Source organism: Manis pentadactyla, chromosome 14, assembly GCF_030020395.1.
Source record: "Manis pentadactyla isolate mManPen7 chromosome 14, mManPen7.hap1, whole genome shotgun sequence".
NCBI lineage: Eukaryota > Metazoa > Chordata > Mammalia > Pholidota > Manidae > Manis > Manis pentadactyla.
The window spans coordinates 38,828,334-38,851,824 of record NC_080032.1 but is presented as its reverse complement, the minus strand read 5'-3'; the positions used below and the strand labels follow the sequence as shown (position 1 = coordinate 38,851,824).

The 23,491-nt window shown below is 36.5% G+C and overlaps 1 protein-coding gene across 17 annotated transcripts in view; it reads left to right on the top strand.

The window, feature by feature from the left end:
- RBMS3 (RNA binding motif single stranded interacting protein 3) overlaps positions 1 to 23,491 on the top strand; it is a 1,308,700-nt gene that overhangs the window by 1,206,963 nt on the left and 78,246 nt on the right. For 13 of the 17 annotated variants that reach the window (XM_057491386.1, XM_057491384.1, XM_057491390.1 and 10 more), the window contains 2 exons: positions 2,464 to 2,560; positions 4,756 to 4,806. In XM_057491386.1, coding sequence (XP_057347369.1) covers positions 2,464 to 2,560; positions 4,756 to 4,806 — 148 coding nt within the window. The remainder of the gene's footprint in view (positions 1 to 2,463; positions 2,561 to 4,755; positions 4,807 to 23,491) is intronic. The other 4 variants (XM_057491391.1, XM_057491394.1, XM_057491393.1 and 1 more) reach the window with 1 other exon arrangement.

The following is a 23,491-nucleotide window of genomic DNA, read 5'->3' as shown; positions in this document are numbered from 1 at the left end:
TTGTCTCTGTGATCTTTGTCTGCCTGTAGCTTTGCCTTTTCATGGTGATAGGAATAGTCTGCAGAACTGGGACGAGTGACGGCTGGAAGGACTTCCTTTCTTGTTGGTTTGTGGCCCTCCTCTCCTGGGAGAACAGCGGCCTCTAGTGGCTTGTGCTGGGCAGCTGCGCACAGACAGGGTTTCTGCTTCCTGCCCGGCTGCTATGGAGTTAATCTCCGCTGTTGCTGTGGGCGTGGCCTGGTTCGGGCCTCTGCTCCAAAGTGGTGGAGTCATTGGAGGGGGAGCGGTCTGGAGGCTATTTATCTCCCTGCTCCCTGCAGCCCAGGGGTTAGGGTGCCCAGAAATACCCGGATTCCCTACCTCTGGATTAAGTGTCCCGCCCTGCCCCCTTAAGACTTCCAAAAAGCACCCGCCAAAACAAAACAGCGACCACAAAAAAAAAAAAAATTTTTTTTTAATTAAAAAAAAAAAAAAAAAAAAGGTGGCTGCTCGTTTTTCTTTATTCTCCGGCGCCAGCCTCAGGCATCTGCTCACCGGTCTTGCTGCCCTGTTTCCCTAGTATTGGGGTCGCTATCCCTTTAAGACTTCCAAAAAGCGCTCGCCAAAACAAAACAGCAAAAAAAAAAAAAAAATAGTGTTCGCTTGCTTTTCTGGTGTCCTCCGGCACCTGGCCTCCGGTGCCCGCTCACCGTTCTTGCTGCCCTGTTTCCCTAGTATCCAGGGCCCCCCACGCACACACTGTGTCTGCGCTCTGGCCCGGATGGCTGGGGCTGGGTGTTTGGCAGTCCTGGGCTCCGTCTCCCTCCCGCTCTGCCTTCTCTTCTCCCTCCGGGAGCTGGGGGGAGGGGCGCTCGGCTCCCGTGGGGCCGGGGCTTGTATCTTACCCCCTTCGCGAGGCTCTGGGTTCTCTCAGGTGCGGATGTGGTCTGGATATTGTCCTGTGTCCTCTGGTCTTTATTCTAGGAAGGGTTGTCTTCGTTATATTTTCATAGATATATGTGGTTTTGGGAGGAGATTTACGCTGCTCTACTCATGCCGCCATCTTCCGCTCTGAGCCTATCTTTTTAAAAACTATATATTAATAAATTTAAAGGTCTTGTGGGTATGAATAGTAAGGATGTAATGTGAAATGGAGTAGTTTCTTTTAGTTAGATTTTTTTTTTAACCAAAAGAGTATGACCTTGTAATCTTAGGTAAGAGCCAGGTAAAGTAAATTGAATACTCTAGCTCCCAGTTTCCAATGTTTCCTTGAAGACCTTTATAGAATCTAAGCTTAAAGAATTTACTCCTTGAATACTAGAAACTCTGAAATCTAGTCCTCCTAATTTCAGTGGGAGTCCTTTGGGATGCTTCTTTAGAAAGATAACCCATGAGATTCTCTCTTCAAAATATCAGTGACTCCTGGGGAGTCATGCAGCTTTTAACTCCAAACTTAATCATACCATTAAAAAAAATTAAATGTAGTAGTTGACTTTTGCTAAGAGTATGGAAAAGTGAAATAATGATTCCATTATTCCTGATACACATTTTTCTAATCTATCCTCACATCAGTGAAATACTCCATAGCAGACGACCTGATTTTGTGTGTTCTGTGACTAGCTCCCCTACCCTTTCACTTACCAGTGAGACATGAAGGAAGAACTGTGATTTAGTCAACTGAGGCATTTGACCGTTAGGTAACTTGTGGACTCTGGGGTGCAGTCTAAGCAGAGATGGGTATGTCCCTGATTTCAGTACCTAGAAGCTGCCCTTTACAACACTTTAGAAACTATAATCTCTCCTCTGATTTGTGAAGCCCTGACTTTGCGCCCAGTGTTATTCTGTAATTGTCCAGAGAAGCCCTGGAGTAGAAAACTTCCTCAGGCAATGTACTTTTTAGTCTACAGGAATATATCACATAGGTCTAGAATCTTCACCAATGCCTTGATTAAATCCAGAAAGTATTTCTATCCCTACCTAGACAAAAATTGTCCGCTTTCTTTTTTTCACAGAGAAAATATTTAACTTAGTTTCTGCAAGATGGAATGGACTCAGGCCTAGCTTATCCAGACCTCTCTAGAAGCAGCTATTTCCTGAATGAAGAGATAGATACAATTTGGGTATGCATAACATCAGGCTCCTCTATAAAGCCTGGTGCTATCATTTTGCCTTTCTTTTAAAAAGCTTTAGAATGGCAATAGCTTTTCTCCCCCTGTTGGTTAAACATACTATTACACTCACCTGTCATAAGAGAGATTTTGTGTGGCCAATTTTATAAGATGACTCAAAGCTGTCATTTTGTTCAGAACAATTTATTTCTGTAAGTGGAATAAAATACTATAAATCTCCTGGCACTCCTCTTAACAGGTGGTGGAAAAGCGTGCGAGTGAAACTCTGACTTTCCCAGAGGTGCTTGGTACCTTTGATTAGCAGTCAGGCGTGCAGCAGCCTCATGAATCTTCTTTTTTTGTTTTCTGTTTGCAGATTTTATTCTTCACCGTACAGTATTGCAACCAACCGCATGATTCCACAGACATCTATCACGCCATTCATTGCTGCTTCCCCTGTCTCCACATACCAGGTATGTCTGATTTACCTGCACCTCAGGAGAGATCTTTCTTGTGGATAATAGACTATGTAGAGGTCAAAAGGACACATTATAATTTGTTTGGAACCTCATCCTCAAACATTTTAGCACATCCTGATGCAAAAATATTCACGTTCAATTAGCCTATACTTTCAAGGGCTTGTGTGCCTCCCTTTCCCTGAGTAATACAATCCACCAGGCTTTTCATTCTTCCTGCCAAGCTCTCATGGTGATGCTACTTTCCAGCCAATATTAGTACAGTTCTCTTACCCCTGAGAAATTGTTTTGTTTGTTGTCTGTTGTTTTGGTTATCATGTTCCCTATTGTGTCTGTTCTACAAGCACACTTCTAGCCTTCCCTTTGCTCACTCCAGGATATTTTATCACTGTCATCTCATTTTGTCACCGTTGTCCTGTGTCTCCATAGAAAGCTACATGGATAGATGTTAAGTCATTTTTTTTTTCCCCAAGAAATAGGGAAGGTTAGCAAAGTGGTAAAAAGGTTTTCTTACATCATGCTTTTGTTTCATTCTCAGTTCCATAGAGGCCAAAAGAGACTCAGGAGTTCCACATGTGGAAACACAGAAAGTCTAAGACTCAGTGTGTGTCCTAAACCAGATGTTGCAGCCAGGCAATTCTAAGTACACAGGTGGATTGACATAGTCATACTTCCCCTGGAAAAGCTACTCATCTTAATCCTTTTAGTTATCTAACATGTGGTATTACTCCCCATTTCTCTTTACTTCATATTGTTCTTCGGACAGTACTTCTAATCCTAATTAGAGTATGCCTATAAATGCTACATATGGAGAATGTCTAGTGTCATTTTTTCAAAACTCTGGAGAGAGAAAGAGTGAGAGCAAGAGAGAAAGCAAATGCGTGCATGCATGAGATCCTCTATATTTTGTAGATGGTGGGGTGGATGTTTTACAATGGGGAAAAGTGTAATGTTGCTGACTGTGACTAATTCAGTGAAGTTTCACCATGTTCAGTCACTACATACTTCATTTCAGGATGTCCCAGCTGTCAGAGCATCACACTTAAGACTACATTTTCCCTTAACCGATTCCCCCTGAAGCAGATCATTTTCATTCTTTTTCTGCACTTAGAATCTTGATACATGTCAGTGGATGAACAGAACAGACTTCCGTGTGAATTGCATTAGAGGGTCTCCAAATAGCTGATTTCTTAATTGCCTTTTTCCGTGGGACCCAGGAGGCTACGTGCAGGTGCTATTCAGCTTTTGTTTTTCCTGCAGGCCTGCCTGGTTTAATGTGTGTTTTAGATTTTTTTACCCATTTTTTTTTTCTCATCTTGGCCTCTGTGTCAGCCAAGACCACCCACGGAGCCCCAGTGTAGAGCATTTTGGTGACATGAATAAAAGTGATTTCGCTTGGGAGGGAAACTAAGTGGAACTTAACTCCGGCTCCTTTTCTCAAGAAAGGAATTTTCTCTGTTGTTGATTCTTGCCTTTCACCACTTTTTTTTTAAATTAAGTGCATTGGTAATTTCACTGATGTTAAGTATAGTGAAAACAAAATCTTCAGGGTTCTCCATGTGACAATCAGCTCTTTCAAGCTGATGTTCTCATTTGGGTGACAAGGCGCCTTTCAGAACAGTTGGCTGGCTCAACTACTCATTCCTATTTGCCATCCAAACTGCCATGACAGAAAAAAGATCACAAACTTGCTTACCTTGGGTTTAACCTGAAGCAGTCTCCAAAATTTCTGGTTGATTGCTAATTCTTACCCCAACGTTCACCATTTGGATTTATTGCCAAGATGGGATCACTTGAGAATTTGAAGTTAGAAGAAGAGGAAGTCTTTGCAGTTCACTCTTGCCTCCTTCATTATTTGCCTAGGGATCTTTGAGAGGTAGCCTCAAAACAGGAGCTCCTCAAGGCCTCCTAAGACTTTAGTTTCCAAACTCAACCTCAAAATATGCTCCAAGGCCCAACCTACTCCATGTGGCCACTGCAGCCTGTGGTAGTGACACAGGAATTTGCTTTCTATTTTACAATGTTTCAGGTACCAAATTAATCAGGTCCAAGAATTTCCTTTCTATCCTTAGTTTTGAGCACTAAAGTCAGATGGACTCCACTTTCCTTTGAGCTAGCGTGACTCCACTGAACACAAGAACCAAGTTCTCTCTGTGATTGCTTTGTGCTAATAAATGCTGTTTGATGCATAGGTCCAGAGTACTTCATGGATGCCTCATCCGCCATACGTTATGCAACCAACAGTAAGTGTTCTCAGTCACCTGAGGCTAAATATTTCTATTATCCAAGTGCAAGCTTTTGGAATGCATAGAAGCTTTGGGGTAAAGCTTTTGTTATATTCCATACCTCTTTCAGGCAGCTGTAGTTCCTGGATAAAAAAGCTGTTCCTGAAATTCTGCAAAAGCATGTACAATAGATTGAGAAAGAGAGAGAAAGAAAAAGAAAGAGAACAAACTTTTTTGGAGAAAATTGCAGCCAAACTCCTAAGTTGGTGTCTACCATTTTTTATGAATGGGGACTTTCTACCATGCAGGAACTCTGAACTCTGGACAATTAAATCTGTTATAGGAGGAAAGCCTTTCTGTTTTCCTTCTCCTTCTATTATACTTTGTTTCCTTCCAATGCAGTTTGGTGTGTGTTGGGGGCGATTTTGAGTATCATTGCCAAGTGTGACTCAAAGCCACATATTCAAAATATGAAGGTAATTATATACTACTAAATGGAGCTACAGAGATAGAAAATAAGGTTGGTAGATTTTTTTTTATGCTAACTAATAACTAGAGCCATTCTCTTCTTTACTGGAAAATTTCTTCCAAAAAATATTCCAACTCTATTTTCTACTTGCTCGATCACCAGTTTGTGGCACAATATTGACCTCAGGCCCAAGTGAACAATGTAATATATTTCATTAGAATCTAGACTGAAAGCTAATGATTCCATTTAGCTTTGTCTAGGTCTTCTAGGTTTTCTAGCTCGGCAGAAGTAAAAGCGAAAGATTTTGCTTGTAATACATTCCTGACAGCATAAGGCAGGGGAACAGCCTCAGACTGGAAGTTGGGAGACAGGGTCTCCAGCGTGTGCTCATGTCTGTGCTTTTGCTTCCCTTTCTGTCGCTTTATTTAACAGGGCTTTGGGGAGGATCAAATGAGAGAGCATATGTGAACACGACTTCTCAAGTATGGCATGCTCTACATTATTTCTACCATAACCCTTATTATTATTATATGTATTAGTTGAACAAAGAAGATACAATGCTACTTTTAAAGGCTAAATAAAACTCAGCACATATTAAAAATCAGGAAGCCAAATGCAGAGAGGCATCAATTTCTTAGACACCAAGGATCACGGCACCTGGTTTTCATATTTGAGCTTCATCCATTTTTGAAAAATAAGGAACATCCCATATTGCTTCTAATATTTTGAGAGTTCTTTATTTCAAGAATAAAATATATGTAGCTTACCACAGCAGAACTTCAGACCATATTTTGCAAATCCTTCTGTTTACTCTTATTTACACACCTTGGGGGCTTCCTGAGTTCATCTGGTTTATGTTCTATAAATCATACCAAAATGCAATGAATCCAGGCTACACTTTTCTATCCAAGTCATGAGGCAGAATTCCATGTATGCTGCCAAACCAATGCATAGCACAGAATGAGCCAACACAGGAGAAGGGGAGAAGTTCTGCCAAGTTCTGAAGAGAAGACTTTCTAGGAGGAAACAACTCCCTTCGAAAAAGTAATGTGTCCACCTGTAGTGCACTAATGCCAGCTCAGTTCTTGCACTGAGGTTAAGCATCATCTCACTGTGGCCAAAAGGAATGCATATCTGGCAAAATCAGAATATTTGTCCCAGTGTCAAGGTAGGTAAGATTCTACAGAGCCATGAGGAGAAGGGAAGATGTTTGTGTGCATCTTTATTTCAACTGCCACTCAGGAGCTTTACAGATTTTCCTTCTTTCCTCCTCACCAACACAGCTTCAGCTCCATTTGTGGATATATTATTTCTCATGCATCTTCCCCAAGCCATAGCTCTGTGCATGTGTGTGTGTGTGCATGTGTGAATTTGTCCCTTGAATCTTCCCTGCTTTGGTACTAATCACTGAATTCTTATCACTTCCCATGACTAGACTGGTCAAGCTTAGGTCACTTGGTTTAGAATGCGATGTTTGTGGCTGGGGCAGATTCCTGGAAAAAGGAGTGTCTGGGCCACCCACCACTTTGTTTTCTTCAACATGGAAAAATTGGCTAAACAGTGTCATGGAAACACAGAGTTTGTACTAGCAGTCTTTGCCCTGTAATGGTTTTTCTGGTTGTCTATATTGCATAAATAACCTCACTCAACCAGTCTTAGTTTCATCATCAAAGTAGGGGTTGAATTAATCACTCTGTGATACTAAAATACAGAAATACTTATGCACTCTAAGGCAAAGAAACAAAACACCTAGATCTGAAAAGGATGAATGAATGACTTGATGATTAATAATAGCATGGGTTCTTGGTCAAGCTCTTTGAGACAGGAAACCACCATAGTTTCTTCATCTGTAACATGGACATAATGATACCTAAATAATTGTGCATTTTGTTCACTAGATGAAGTAAAGCATTAAAGCTCTTAAAATAGTGTCTGACAAATAGCGAACAATAAATTATTAGTATTACTTTTTAATTATATGAGTAGACTGCACATTACACTTTAGGTTGCCCAAGTATATAAAAATGAGTGTTGGTGTAGGAAGACAGTTGAGAATAAGTAATAATCACTGACTTCACCACATTCATACTGCTTATTTAATTTAGTTTGCTAATGAGTTTGGTGGAGAGCCTCTATGGCTATAAATAAAATAAATTATTTATATTGGTACTTATTTGATTTACTTACTAAACTATTTGATACCTAATACTAAAAAACAAAAGCCCACTGGTACCTCCTGTATGTCAGGAGCTGGCACCTACTTTACAAATGAATTCAGGGTGTCAGTAGCTACACATCTTAATGACATTGCCCATAATTCTGATTTGCTTACAACTTTTCTCCTCTCTCACGGTTTCCTTTCCACCATTTGGGGAGACTCTCATGTATAAGCTCAGAGTGTGTAGGCATGTTTCTCGCCATCACTGTGAAGGCTACTGACTCCTGTCCTGGTGCCAGAAGCCATTCACGCTCTTTCTCAGGCTTGGCTCAAAGGATTCCAAGATCTCAACCAGGTTTGTATCCAAAGAGAAAACAGTGTTTCCGGAAAGTCTTGAAGCAGAGCAGAGAGACTCGCTGGGCTTTACCAGGCTGGGTGGGTGGTTAAATTGGAGGCGTACCGATCGGAAACAGAGACATGAAGTACTGTGAAGGGATGAGAGCAGAAACAGAAAGCACACGCTCAAAGCGGAAGCTTGCCATTTAAGTTTGCGTCTTTGGAAATCTGACCTTCTAAGTTGTGTGCCGTGTCCGTTTTTGTTGCTTTAGTCAGAGATCCTGAGATACTTTTCATTTGCAAAAGGGAAAAAAGGAAAAAGGGGGAATAGGATCCTTGCCGGCGTTCTAACTATCAGACTGGGGTTTGTGTCAGAAAGCAGTTTTCTGTCAGGTATTGGACCTGTCAGGCTAGGACCCTATCCAGTCCACTGGAAAGTTGTCCGGCCCCACTCAGGACAGCGAGAGTGTTCGCCTGAACAGGCACTGAGGAGAGAAGCGGGAGACTGAAGAACAGATACACTTTTTGCTGGGAGGAAGAAAAATGCTGACTTTGTCAATGCAGTCAGTGACCTGTTGCTGCTTTGCAGTGTGGGGTTCGATACTACACTCTGAAGTCTCAGAATTACACTGATGGAATTGTAATAGATGATGAATTGCATAGCAGCACGTTAGACTGAAATCTCCTATGAAGGTGCAGTGGAAATTCCTGCATTGCAATACATTGGGTATTTTGTTAAATCTGTGCTGACAAAGAAAAAGGATGATAGTTCCCAAGAAGCAACATAGGTCCAGTCCCGTAAATTTTATTTAGGCTCATTTGCATCATAAATCTGTTCTTCATAGGGTTAGCTTTATTTCATTTCCAAGAGAAAGGTCAGCTTTCATTTTTACTTAATTACAAATTGGTTATCTAATTACAGCATTCTAAGATGCAAGCTGCCCTTATTGAATCACGGATGATTTGTTGCTATGCATGGCTAAATTATGACATTTATGATTAATAAACACTTACAGGAAAAGTTTAAAGGAAAAAGTAAATATAAACTTCCCTTCTACAACAAGGCTGTCCAAGAAAGCTCCAGAATATTTGATTTGGTTATTCTCTACCTGTAAACAGGTAAGGAAGGCCCAAGGCTCAATTTCAGAGGTTGTGCCCTACAAATTTGCACGGGTGTATTCTGTAAAAACACATCATCAAATTTGGGAAGAATATTTAAATCATTAGAATTCTGTTCAGAAAGCAAGGTTTTCAGATACTATCCTTTTATCCCAACTCCTTAGCTGAGCAAAAATCCTAACCCTCATAGTTTAATTATGGAAGTACACAAGTCAAAAAGCTTTTCTGTATAAGGAATTAACTTGGTAAATATATGTCTACAGGTTAAATCTTTTTTTTTTTTTTTTAGTTACATAGCTAAACCAAAATAAGCAGCAACTCTAACCCATGTATACTATTTCTACCAGATGAGAATTCAAATGAGTCAGAATAAACTTAGGAGGAACATCTTCTTTTGAGTGCCTCCTCCTTTTAAATATTCTTCTGGGGTAAAGTGAATACGAGCAAAATAATTTCTACAGGAAGCCTCTTAGACACCTTTCACTACTATAAAAAGGAGCGCTGGTTTTGCCATTGTTAAATGTAACTGCAAAATTCTACATTACTTTTTTCAAAAATGAGCTAAAGTAACTTTAAAAAAAAAGAACTTAAAGCAATGCAATTCGAGGCTCATAATTCAAAAGTGCATAGGACACAAAAGATGTTCCACTTAGGAACCTCTCAAGCATCAGTTCTCCTCTCCCCAAGTAAACCTTGTAAACAAATGTGTATGTCACCATCCAGTCAATTTTTATGCCTGTTGAAGAATAGGCCTATTGTGTAAATGCTGTGTATTTCTTAACACATGTACAAGATCACTCTACAAATATTGTATTGCAACTTGCTTTAATTTTCCCCAGTAACAGAAATGTCCTGGATGTCATTACATGAGTCACATTGTTGTTCTATGTCAGGCTTGTTACACTTCATAATACACCCATTACATAAATGTTCTGAAAGGTATTTAACCAATTTCCTACTCATAGTTCTTTAAGCCACTTCTAGCATTTTCTCATAAACTCAAGATTGTAATGTTGAGCACATGTGAGAAAATCCCTGTAGGATAAATTGCTGGTACAAAAGGTGTAGGTATTTTAAAATTTGATATACATTATCATCAAACTGTATTTGAAGTTTATTGAAAGTTTATTTCCCTACAGCCTCAATTAACACGGGGTGATCTCCAGTGTCAAATACTTGGTTAATGTGTTAAAATAGTGAATGGTATCTTATCGAAATTCTATTTTTACTTCTCTCAGTCCTAGAGGAGTTGAGTTGCTTTTCATATGTTTATTAACTAATTTTATTTTCTTTTTATCTGAATTCCAAGTTCATTTGTTTTGCTTATTTATCTCTTAAGAGTATTGATTTCTTCTTATTTTTAAAAGATCTTATTACAGTTAGTAAGGTAACATTGTCATAGATATTTTAGCTATTTTCTCAGTTTACTTTGAATTTAGTTTTATCTGTGATCACCACACAGAACTTCAGTATTTAGGATTAGGTATTTTGTACTTACTCAGTTTTTCCCTTTAGGGCAAGGGTTGGCAATTATTTTTGGTAAAGAGGCAACAAGTATTTTCAGCTTTGTGAGCCATATGGTCTCTGTCACGCCTAGGCCTTTCTGTGATTGTGGCATAAAAACTTCCAAAGGTAACACACAAATGAATGGGCTGAGTTCCAATAAAACTTTATTTACAGAAACAGGTGAGGGCCACATTTGGCTCATGGGCTGCATTTGGCCAGCCCCTACTTAAAGCATCTGTACTCCATGTGAAATACCTTATTACCTCTAAGATTTACAACACCATATGTTTTTGTTTCTTTTCTGTTTTGGTTGTTGCTTTTATTTTTTGAGTTCAATGACTTTTTAAAAAATTGAGATATAACTGACATATAACACTATATCCCTGGGAGTTTTATTGTTGTATCTAAAGTACACTTTATTTTATGGTTTTGTTACTTTTAGGGTTTATTTTGTAATACAGGATGAATGTATGATCCAACGTTTTTTCCCCAAAGGGTAAACAACTGTCCTAACAACTTCTATCATATAAACTATCTATATTTTTTCCACTGATATAAAATTTTGCCAATTTTTATCATAGAATAAATCTCTATATCTTTAAGGATATTTCTGGTCTCTGTTCTGTTCATCTATTTTTTTTTTTAACCATTACTCTACTATTCTTATTGTTATCACTTTATAACACCACATATACCTGACAGGATTTGTCTCCAGAATTATTTTTTTCCTTCTTTCTCAGTAACTATTCTGTTTCTCAGGAATTTTTCTAGCTATGCCACATTTCCAGATGAAGTTTAGTAGTAGTTTGTCAAGCTAAAAAAAAATTTACTAGATTTTTGATTGGGATCTCTTTGAACGAATATATTATTAGGTGAAATTGAAGAATATGACATATTTATAATGTTGAATTTTTCTAAGGAAAAAATGTCTTTCCATTTACTTAAGATTTCATTTTTCCCCTAACTCCATTGAGGTGTAATTAACAAATAAGTTGTGAGACAAAGTACACATCATGGTGATTTGACACACATATATTATGCATGGATTCCCATAATCTAGGTTATTAAATATCCATCCCTCACATGTTTACTTTTCTGTGTGTGTGAGAGAGTATTTAAGTTTTGCTCTCTTAGAAAATTTCAATTATGTGATACACTGTTATCAAATATAGTCACCATGATTTACATTAGATCCTTAGACCTTATTCATCTCATCATTGAAAGTTTGTACCCTTTTACCAACCTCTCCCTATCCAGGCCCCAACCTCTGTCAACTACTTTTCTGTTCTTTGTTACTGTGGGCTTAGATTTGTTTCCTTATGTATTTATTTATTCAAATATATATTTATTCATTCACTCATTCTGCATTCCACAAATAAGTGTTGCCCTTCAGTATTTGTCTTGTTCTGTCAGGCTTATTTAACTTTGCATTTATTTAATTTACTCTTTATTTTAAGGAGAAGGGCACTGTGAAGTGGTTGATTAAATTCAACATTTATACCTGTTTAAAAAAAAAACAAAGTTCTTTCAAGACAATATTGAGACTTTTTATTCCTTTTATCAACCATAGTGATGCATTTGTAATTAATTGTATTTTAGCTGATTTTATTAATATATTTCTTAAAGTAGAAGTATTCTACAGTAAACTCCTTTTGTTCATGATATACATTTCTTAAAACCAATCTTCTTAATTATGTTTGTTAACATTTGATTTATTATCTTGGCATCAGTCTTATTTAATGCATTTATTAAGTTCCATTCTTTTTATGGTGTACTATTTTTGTCATATTTGAATATTAGTATTATAAGGGCTTTATAAATATAATAGGGAAGGATTCCCTTTCTTAAATTCTGGAACAATTTTAAATATTATTAGATGTATCTGTTTTTAAATATTTAAAATAATTCAAATGTGAAACCGTCTTGGTTTTGGGGAAGGCATGTATTTATTCTACCAAATCAAGTTTTTAAAAAAATAATTTACTGCTGTCAGATATCTTCTCAGAAGACTAAAACTATAATACATTTAAGGATTTATAAACATCATGTGTGATCATTAAGTACTCCATTAGATTATTGCATAGTTGATTAGTTGCTAAATGATCAAAAACAATTGGAATTTGACATGGCATGGTCTTAACCAAACTGACATTATTAGTTACTCTGTGACTAGTTATTGATCTTTTGGGACATATGTATTTTAAATTAAATGTTGTGCAAATAAAGAATAATCAATCACCAACTGTGTAATAAATTGTTAGATATTAGCAAGTTGTAAATCAATAGCTTGTAATTTTTGAGAATATATGGAGTTTTTACAGACCCTTATTGTGGTGAAATTTAAGGAATACATCCCTGATGTTTCCTTGATTTTTTATTTTCCTGGGCCCTTACCTATACCAGTCACTGACTCTCTTGTAGGAAACTGAGAACCTTTATTTCAATTTTAAAAATCAACAAATAATAAATATTCTTAAGCTTCACATATACAGAATATTCTTTTAGGTATTGTTGGGTATGGGAAAGGAGAAACAAGAAATAATTTGTCCTCAAGGCATACTTAGGATGATATAATTAAAAGTCTACATCAGAAAAGTTAAAATATTTAGCAATTATATAACGTAGAAAATGATGAGGTATCTATGAACAGTCAGCTCAGAGAAGAAGATAGACATAAACATGAGTTTAAAGAATGATGGTGTTTATGGGGTTAAAGAAAAGAAAAGGGGATTTTCAGGTGAAAATAACACAAAAGTTATGGGGAGGTGTTTCAAATGATTTCAGGGGGCAGAAAAGTAAATAACACGCATTACACAAAATGTTTGTGTTAAGGAATAAAGGAAAGCTTTGACTGGAAAGGTAAATCATGTCCTATTGAATACAACTTTTACTAGTCAATCTGGCACACTTCACTACACATTTTTTATTAACTTGATGGTCCCAATGCTTTTGTCTACGATTTAAGTTTACTTTGGAAAATATGAAACAGAAAGGCTAAATTATCACTGATGTGTTATAAAAAGTCATAATTTCCAGTGAAGTAATGAATGAATCAATGATGAATGGAAAAAAAAATTAATTTTCTTGCATTACGAAAACATCAATTTGAAAAGTCTCTGTACATAAATAAAGTCATCATCCATAGAAATATTTTGGGGGTAACATTCATCTTTCAAGTAGAGCTTCTATAAGCTTCTTGGAGAGAATATTTCCTGATGTCTAAATTCTCTGCCTCCTAAATACTGGAGTGGCTAGAATAATAGTGAATCCAGAATCTTTTGAAATCCAAATGTTTGCAGATGATCTGTCTTTTGACATGAGGTTTAATGTTATTTTACTATGGATCTTTAGAAAGAAAGGATAGTTGAAGGAATAACACATTGCATTTTTAGAACTGCAGGTACAACATTCTGAACACAAGACCGACAGAGCTGCTAAGAGAAGTTCCTCCATTGTGTCCTTAGATGGTCCTTAGAACATCTTCCATCCCTGCATCATCAGGAAGCCAGAATTTGCCAGTTATTTTGTAAAGATGTTAACAATATTACATCCTTAATAACTATTAGTATACTAAATATAATTAAGTAGAAACACAATGTTAAGTATCCAAACTAGTAAAGCCTTATTTTCAAAGGATTATCTCTAGAAAAAGCAAGTATGCAGATGAAATGAAATCCATGTCAGACTTTCCAGAAAACAGGAAGTTAACTAGGGCAACACAGTCATATAGAGACAGAGTAAATCATTTATTTTATAAATGTTGCCAGGGCAACAGAAGCTACTTAAGAAACCACTGAGGAACTGAAGGTAAGGGTACAGATAGTCTATGAAACTGTTTGTTCTTTCATAGCACATAGGAATAAAATGTCCATCTGTATCTAAAACCTTAAGCATTAGTGAAGTATGTGGTATCCATTAAATAAGTGGTCATGAGTGGGTTCACATATTAAGAGTATTTCTAAATATCAAGAGATATTCACTATTTCTTGCCTTTCACAATATTACTGGGGAACTTTATTGGGGTTTACAGGTTAACCTTTGCTAGGTTAGCCCTGGAACTCCTAGTTATTTCTACCTTGGTGTTATGTTTACAATTCAGGATGATAGTTAATGGTATTGACGGGCTTTAATTTTTTTAGGCAATCAATTAGAATGTACAGGGTTTGGGGATAATTTTATAGACATAGTATATACATATATATTATATATAAAATCTAGGTATGCTTTGAACAAACATTATTTTAGTTTCAATAACAAAAGAAATTTGAAAATTGAGTTATATTTTTCAAACTACTAACACAAATACCAGTAAAGGACCTTCAGACTTTTTTCTTGCACTGCCTCAGAGGAGTATTTAACAAAGGTAGGACTTAAATTTGCATTTCTTCCATGGTTTAGTATAATTTGCTTCCCTCTTGATCAAGTTCCCTGTCAGAAAACAAATACTTATATTCAGAACTTATTTTTGAAAAGCAAAGGAAATTTCTCAGCAGACAGGTGTTCGATGTCAGGCAGGAAGGTGTTCTAAACAAAGCACGCATCAGACTACATACCACGTGTTATAGCTGTTGAGCATCTGGGAAGGCAAGGTGTTTCCACAGGCTACCGGTGCCTCTAATGCTGCACCTGCCAGAGCATTTGTGTGCCCTTCAACAGTTATGCAACAGAAAGTGTCCCTTAATCATGAACTAGGGCATCTGTCCCCCCATCCCATTCAACATGGCATTTTCTCCTAGAGATCTGCCTGCATCTCATCATCCTCACCAGCACTCCATGTGCCCCTTCACAAGCCATCCACTCAGAGTTAAGTGAAATATGCAGGACACATTTGTATTATCACTTGGATATTAACAATAATCATTAAAATAATCATTACAATCTCTGCACTGGCGAATTCAGGTCCATTTTTGAACACCCCAGCTGGATGTGGAATCCCCACCCTTCTCAGAGCCCCAAGAAAACTTAATATCTCATCACCTGACTGTTATCAAATGCTTCATTGTTAATCTAGTCGAACAATAAAGAGGATTGACACTCAAGATAAAAAATATATTTATACAGGCTTTTGCTTTTTTTTGGAATGGAATCACTTTGGGAGACATTTTCCAATGATTTCATTTTAAAATAGGAAATTTTTAACAATTTCTTATTTCAGAATAATTTTCAGAGGTAATTAGTTAATCATACAAGAAAGACAAGTAAATAAGATTGTATTTTATTCATAGATACATAGATAAATAGATGAATGGGTGGATGGATAGATGGATAGATAAATAGACAATAGATATCTTATACTGGGGCATATGACTAGTTCTCCTTTCCCAACTAGAGTATAATTTTATAATTTGAGAACTTATCACGTCAAATTTACAATATCTCTCCCTTTTCATTTTGTGCCTTGCTAAGAGTAGGTACTAAGTAAATATCTGTTGATAGGCTATATTTCACAGAATATTATTGTGAAATGACAAATACTGAGACCCTAAAAGCATCCAGGTGCCATTTGACAAAGATTTCCAAGGAAGGCAAGGAAGGTGTGCATCTTCTTTGAAGCCAAGCCCCACCTTTAAGGGAAATTGATACTGATATCAAATCTGTCTTTGTACATTTGGTTATCAAATCATGTTATTGACAACCAGTAGGCTTGTTAAATACAAGTCAAGTTCTCTGGTGTATAAAACCATAGAATTCCACTTGCTTTTCTGTTGCACATTTACTTGTATGAGCTTTAGCAACTGTGTTATTATTCACCAGGTATTCTTGTTCCCTCATCTCTGTGCTTTCTGGGATGTCTGTAAATGGTTTGCAAAATCTTGCAGCCAATCACAAAGCTCCAGGATACAGTGTTCACGATGTCCTTCTGCAATTGTTGGCCCTGGATCATCATCTTTGGCAAAGGCTATAAATAGTTAACATTATTCTTGCCTGCCTCATCTCTATCCTTTTTTCCTTCTTAAAATCCTGAAAACTTATGAGATCTACTTGTTAGGACAGCAGCAATGCTTGTTTTCACCATGATGTAGGAAAACACTCTTCTTGGATTGAATTAAAGAACAAATGTGGAAAAATTTTTAGTTTGATATTGGAACAAGTTTACTTCTACTTCCTGTGTGACCTAATTTTCTACTACCAAGTCTCTTTTTTTAACTATTGGTATTCATTTGAATAGAGACGATATATGCATCCCCTTCAGACCCAAGGAGAATGTGTAGTAAGGATCTCTACCTTGCCTGCTTTTAGAAGGGAGCTGAGGTCCCTTATAATGACAGACTCAAAAAGAATCGAGTTAAGGAAAAAGGAACAAATACCACATAGCTGAGGAATAAATGTATTAAAAGCTTAGGCTGTCTTTGGGCAGTCTACTACAATGAACTATTAAAACTTGGTCTTGAATTTTTTGAAAACCAAAGCCAAAATAATTAAAAAGGAAAAAAAATGCTTATATTGTTTTATTCTCTGATAAAAGGAAACATATCATATGTGTAGTGAAGGATTTTTTTTTTGCTTCTGCTGCTATATTCCAAGAAAAAAAATTATGATGGTGTGTTATTTCCCAGCCTAATTTCTTGATACCTGTTATACAGATAGAGAAAAACTTTTTTCCAGTCATTTCTTTTATTACCTCTCAATAAAAAAGCAAGCAAATGTTAACTTCCAATTTTTTGGATGAAATATCTAGAGTTGTTAAATTAATATTCTTCAGATATATGAGTTTCTCATAACCTAGCTTGTTAAAAAGCTTAGTAAATCCAACTGGTTAACATTAAGGTTGTTTGGTCTTTCAAATTTCCTTAATTTCAGCCAAGATTTTACAAAAATGTTATGATCTGACTGAAAGTACGATCCAGATAGACCGTTTACCCTCCTCATTAAAGGGGGTTGCAAAACTGTTTGCGGTTCGTATCAGAAGAGCCTGAGCATGGATTCCATGAGATCCTGTAGTTTGGTGCCTTGGAATGTCCAAGAGGCAAATTTCACCTAAAATACTGCTGGTAGGTGTGAGACCTACTGGCTATCATCATTCGGCAGCTCATGAAGTTTTCATAATTTTTAGCAGTACTCAAGCCTAATGAGTCACCAAGACAAGTTAGGTGTAAAATGTACGTGCTGGTAGTAAACTGAACAATAGAATGGAATTACAGTTAACCCTTGAACAATGCAGGGGTGAGAGGTACAGACCCCTCCGTAGTAAAATCCATGTATAACTTTTAACTCCTCAAAATCTTAACTACCAGTAGCCTACTGTTGATAACCTTACTGATAACACAAGCAATCAACTCGTATTTTGCGTGCTACCTGTATTATACCAGAGAAAAGGAAATGTTTCTCCAGTTGTCACAGATGTCCACAAACTTTTCCAATATATTTATGGAAATAATATGCATGTCAATGGACCCATTTGGTGCAAACCCATGTCGTTCAATGGTCAACTGTCTCTGGTATGTTACTGTATCTGGTAGAGTTTCTGCAGTTTGATATCTGCAAATTGATTATTTGGCTTTAGCTATAGCAAGTATCAAGCCAATGTATCTTACAGTAATTACTCAGCATGTTCAGCTGACTCCGAAAGATGCACTTCAGAAGTGACAGTAAACCCGTATCATCAGCAAAGAGAAAATTCACCTCCCTGCTGATGTAGGCAGGAAGACATGCAAATAGTTCACTTGGCACCACACTGTTGATGTGTGCTATTTTTTTTTTAATTAGTATGGTACTTGTCCCTTTTTACATTACTTAATATAAATATAACTTCATTGCACATAATGGAAGCTTGGAACAAGCTGGGAAAACTAAAAGCAAATTTCACAAAAGGATTAATCCTGATCCATACTAAAAAGAATATTGTGTTCTTGGCTTTTAAATTCTCATTTAGCAGAAGGAAATCAGACTAATTATCAACTTGAGTTCTGAACAATCATCTTAAAACTTTTTCTATTCAGAAGAGAAACCTCTTATCAAAGAATGATCCTTAAAGGGTTTTTAATCAATACACATTAGAGCCATTTCTGTGTAACAATAGTGTATATTAAAAATCGATTCTTACTTTCCTATAAAGCCTTTTATCTCTTCAGCCTTGTATCTCAAGTATTTTCAATCAATACTAAAAAATCACTGTGATGCTAAGTATGTGTTACTTGCTGCATGTATAAATCCTTAGATTCTAACATCATGCACTACAATTATTTCTCCCTAACTTTCTGAAATGACTATACAGAATTTATTCCAAGGAATAGTTTACATTATACATGGCATGGATGGGTGGATACCCATGTACATGTTTCTGTCCACATATGCTGATCTCCACTATAGATATTATTTAACCAAAACATGTCCTATACATGTAATATAAATATATGTTTATATGAGGCTATCCAAAGTAGCATTTATATGATACCAAAAAAAAAAAACCAAAAACCCTGAACATTGTTGAGATTCATGGTACAAATTAGGGTGAGAGGAGAAAGAATGAAAGGTATGAAGGAGATGAAATAGAAAAATTGAGGAAGAGGAAGAGGAAAGATATAGAGGCTGCAGAGTCAGATCTGGCTAGCAGATTTTAGCCTAGGTAGATGGGTAGAAGGTGATATCCTTAAGCTGAACTAGCATATGTAAGAGAAGAATGAGTTCAAGATCATGGACTTGGGGTTCCTCCTGGGCATGTTGAATATGTGGAACCAGATAATTCATTCCCACTGGAGAGAATAGATGGGATTTGAAGCAATGTATTTACTTTGCATTAATGACTACTATGCTTGATTTAGGCAGTGACTCATAGACTTAGGAATATGAAATACTATGCTTATGATGACATTATATGAAGTGTACCAGTCTTATGTACACTAAATCAAGTGCTTGTTTATGCCCATTGCAAGCAAGCTTATTTAGCAACCTGATTATACTTTTGCTTACACCTATAATTTTAAGGCTAATTATGTACCATATTGTATATGTCTTTCTGAATCAACCAAAGTAAATGCACCTGACGTTTCCTTGATAAATCAGAAAATATAGATAGATACTTTTAACTAGAAGAAATCTCAGAAGCCATTTAATCTAACGCCCATTGAAGTTTAGGAGTTGATATAAAGGTTTGAAGAAATGTCATCTATCTTCATTCAAAATTGTCTCATTCCAATCCTGCATAACATTGTGGGAAGATATTTTTTCATTAAATCATCTTTCCTCTGTAGCCACCAATCCGGCATGAAAAAGAGCAACAAAATTTAAAAAACGTAGCAGCACCCCTTAGCCTGGTACAGACCAAGGAAGCCCTCAGCCCCCTTGTCAAGCGCATAGGAACATTCAAAGCTGTTAGAAAAAGCATAAAACCTAAATGTGGTTTATTCCCACCAGGGGGTTTAAACGTTTAAACAGTAAGGTATTGACAAAAAGCCACGTGGTGAAAATACATACCAGTAAGTTGCTCAGACTGGGAGGGGGAAGGAAATTGAAAAGGACTGGGCTCGGCCTATCCAGGGAAAAAGATGTTTTAAACCAGCCAATAAAATTAAGACAAATGTAAAAAGGAGCCTAATATGGATATAACTTGCTTAGGCGACGTCCAGGAAAAAATGTGGACCCTGTGGTACTCAGCCAACGAGGAGCCAGGGGAGGGACTCATGTGCTAGAGAGTAAATTACCTGCTCCAAATACTCTGGGTGTGCCTGCCCACCAGACACGTGACCTTGCAAGACTGCCACAAAAGCCTCACTCCACTGTTCTCTGTGTCTCCTTGTCCACTTACTGAGTTTGGACCAGTGAGAGTATTTCTCACAAAAGTGGACTCTGCATATGTAGATTTATTTATCTCATTGTTAGTGTGAATGTGTGAACTCTATAAAATATAAACCAAGACCACTGAAGGGTTTCCACCACTTGGATGGTCACTTCTTCATGTTCCTGAAAATATTTTTCATTCCTTTTGCTTTATTGATAAGAATAGATTATTTCAGGCTTTTCTGGGTTATCCCATCCTTGGCACTGGTATTTTTCTCTACTGTTATGGTTGATGCTGGTAATAAGAGCCATTTACACTGATTTTAAAAGTATGAGCTCAGAGTGACTCAATAATTCCAGTATTTCAAATAGGGGGAGTGTGAGGGCTAAATTATTAGAGAAAATTATATTTTTCTGCAGGGTTTTTCTGCATCCTGAGGATTTTGTACATGCTCTTCCTTGAGGTTTTCTCTTTCCTATTTGGACATTTGAAAAGGCAGAAAGTTTAAGTTTCTTCAGAATCTGGCAATATGTCCATAGTTCTACATGAGTGTTTACAGATTGGATTGTGGCTCAAAGATTTAACTTTTCCTCATGTCTCTTTCTAAAAATAAGGTTCAGTTTGAAGTTGGTCAGTATGGGGATTCATTGGCAGACAGTCAGCAGGAGGGCCCTTTAGTGGAATATTGTCTGTAGTACAGTAGGATTAAATGTTGCAATATAAACCTTTAATCTGTTCCATCTAATTATTGACATATGAGCCAGTATCTAAGAATTTGTCAATTTCTTTTCTTTTGTAATTCTAACAAAACTATAGACTCTTAATTCCATACCTGGAGCAAACTTCCGATGCAAGGGCATGTACCTCCGGCTTTTCACTTGAGGTAGACTAGAAGGTATTCTCAGTATTTTATGATTCTGATTTGCCATGGTACAGCAAAGCTGCCCTGTTAGTAGCAATCACCCTTGCTTATGAAGTTATGTAGACAGTCCCATGTAAATCAGAATACCCAGTCATTTGATCATGTCCATTTCTATTACACATGGCCAGGCATATGATGAGAAACATTCTGGCTGACATAATTTCCTCTTACAACTGTCCTAGAAAATGAAATAAATCATTACAGCATTGATTTCCTAGCTGTGTCAAAACTGGGCAAGAAGGAAAGTCCTTCTATTTTTACTTACATTTCTCTAATTTCTGATAGATTTTCCTCTCCTTCCTTTTCTCTCATATACTTTTGGTTTTATACAGCTTAAATTCTTTAGACAACTATTATATCTCAAAACACTTTTGTTTAAGATCTTTTCTTGATTTATTTATTAAGCTTAATGAACTTCAGTGAATACCTATTTAAAGAGAGCACATCCTTTTTATTTTTTCATTTTGAATTATTTAACTTCCTCAACAACCATTATTTTGAATTTATCTGAAAGTGATTGGATATTCCTTGCATCACTTTAATTATAAAACTTACTTATTGATTGTTTAGCAGAAGCATATGTTTGTCCTAGGGTAAAACTTTTACTTATCATATAAGTCTAAACAATATTGTAATGGAACACACTGCAAGCATAAATGAATCAGAAACATATGGGTTATATTTCCATAAGAATGTATGTGCATTTGAAAATTAAGGCAATTCCTCAGGGGAAGAAAATGTGTTTTAAGTTTTATTAATCTCAAGATATTTTAAAATCCCCCAAAAAGAGGTTCAAGAGCTTCAAATTTTAATTATTGTGTAATTAATTAACTTCTGAAATATTTCCAGTTGAATCAAGAAAACTTCTTTTGCCTGTATCTTGGAAGAGTGACAGCATGAAAAAGTAGATATTCTTGATCCAGTCCTTCCTAAAAATGTTAGGATGCTTTCAAGGCAATATATTTGTATTAGAAAAATGAAATAGAGTCATTCAATCATTCAATCAACAAATATTTATCAGGTGTCTGCTATGTGCCAGGCACCTTTCTCGTCACTGGGAATGCAAACTGAACATAATGGAGATGCCTTCCCTTATGGAACTTACATCCTAGCAGGTGAAAAAACATAAAATAATAAAGTGTATGGTACAAACCATGTTAAATATTTAAGGCCAGATTTTGATGAAATTGTCAAGAAGGTATAATTTGTCCTTGGGAACCTCAGCCATTATTTTCAGCATTCCCTACCACCCACTGTGATGCTCTTTCTTCAAGACACTTAGATATTCCAAAAGCTCATTCCTTCTCCCTTTTGCTTTTTTGTTTATGTTTATAAAGAAACTACTACATGCCAGACATTATGTGCTATTCCATGTTCAGGCATATGGTGTGGAGTAGACAGGTATAGTTCTTCTCCTCATGAAACATACAGTGTATGGGGAAGGACAGCACAGGAAATGAGCATATTAAGGAACATGAAACTAGCCGGTCATAAATTCTATTAAAGAAAGATTCATGGGATTCTGGTTGCATGTAGCAGTGGCCCTGACTTGTGTGTGTGTGTGTGTGTGTGTGTGTGTGTGTGTGTGTGTGTGTGTGTGTTTGGTGGGAGCCTGGGAAGAGACAATGGGAAATAGAAAACAGTTTTTTAGCCCAACTAAACTAAGTGTGTGTGCTTCTCTCAAAAACTTTTCTGAAGAATTTGGTGCAGTCGTAAGTATAAATGAGGTTGTCAGTGGGATTGAGCATGCGCATTTTTTTCTATTACTATATAGTAATAAGTTTGCTAACTTTCTAGAGAATTCCAGGGATCAGCAAGCATGTGCACTGGTCTTTGGAATTAGTTTTCTATTTCTGGAATAAGCCCTGCCTTTTCAGGATACATAGAAGCCTTTGATCTGCCTTCTTATGAGGTTCTTGCTGATATTATACATGCTATTACAAAAGATAAACTTGAATATTATGGAATGTTTTGTGGATGAGGAAAGTGAGGCCCAGAGAGGTTAATTGACTTTTCTAACATGACACAAGTTGATGGCAGAACTGGGGTAGTTGTATTTTAACCCAGTTAACACCAATTTTATTTTATTATATCTGGCTTGATTTTTCATTAAATTTTCATATTTCAGGTTATAGAATCCAATCTAGAGTGAATCAAGTTGACAGATTAATAAAAAGTTATAATTGGGTCCTTTTGTTCATAGAATACAAAATATTAGTAAGTTATCTATGTCTGTTAATGTCGATTAGACTAGCATAAGTAAGATATGTTTAGTCTTTAAGCTATCTTGTTGTTGTATTTGAAGTGGAAAGGAGTTTGTATGACTTTATAAGTTTTGATTTTGACAGGCACATTCATCCGAATAGTATCAGAGTTTAATTCCTTTTGTCTCAAAATTATATAATGCTAGATGATATATCTGAGGTAAATATCTCTTATTTTTAATCTGCATAATCATTGAAAATGACCCACACT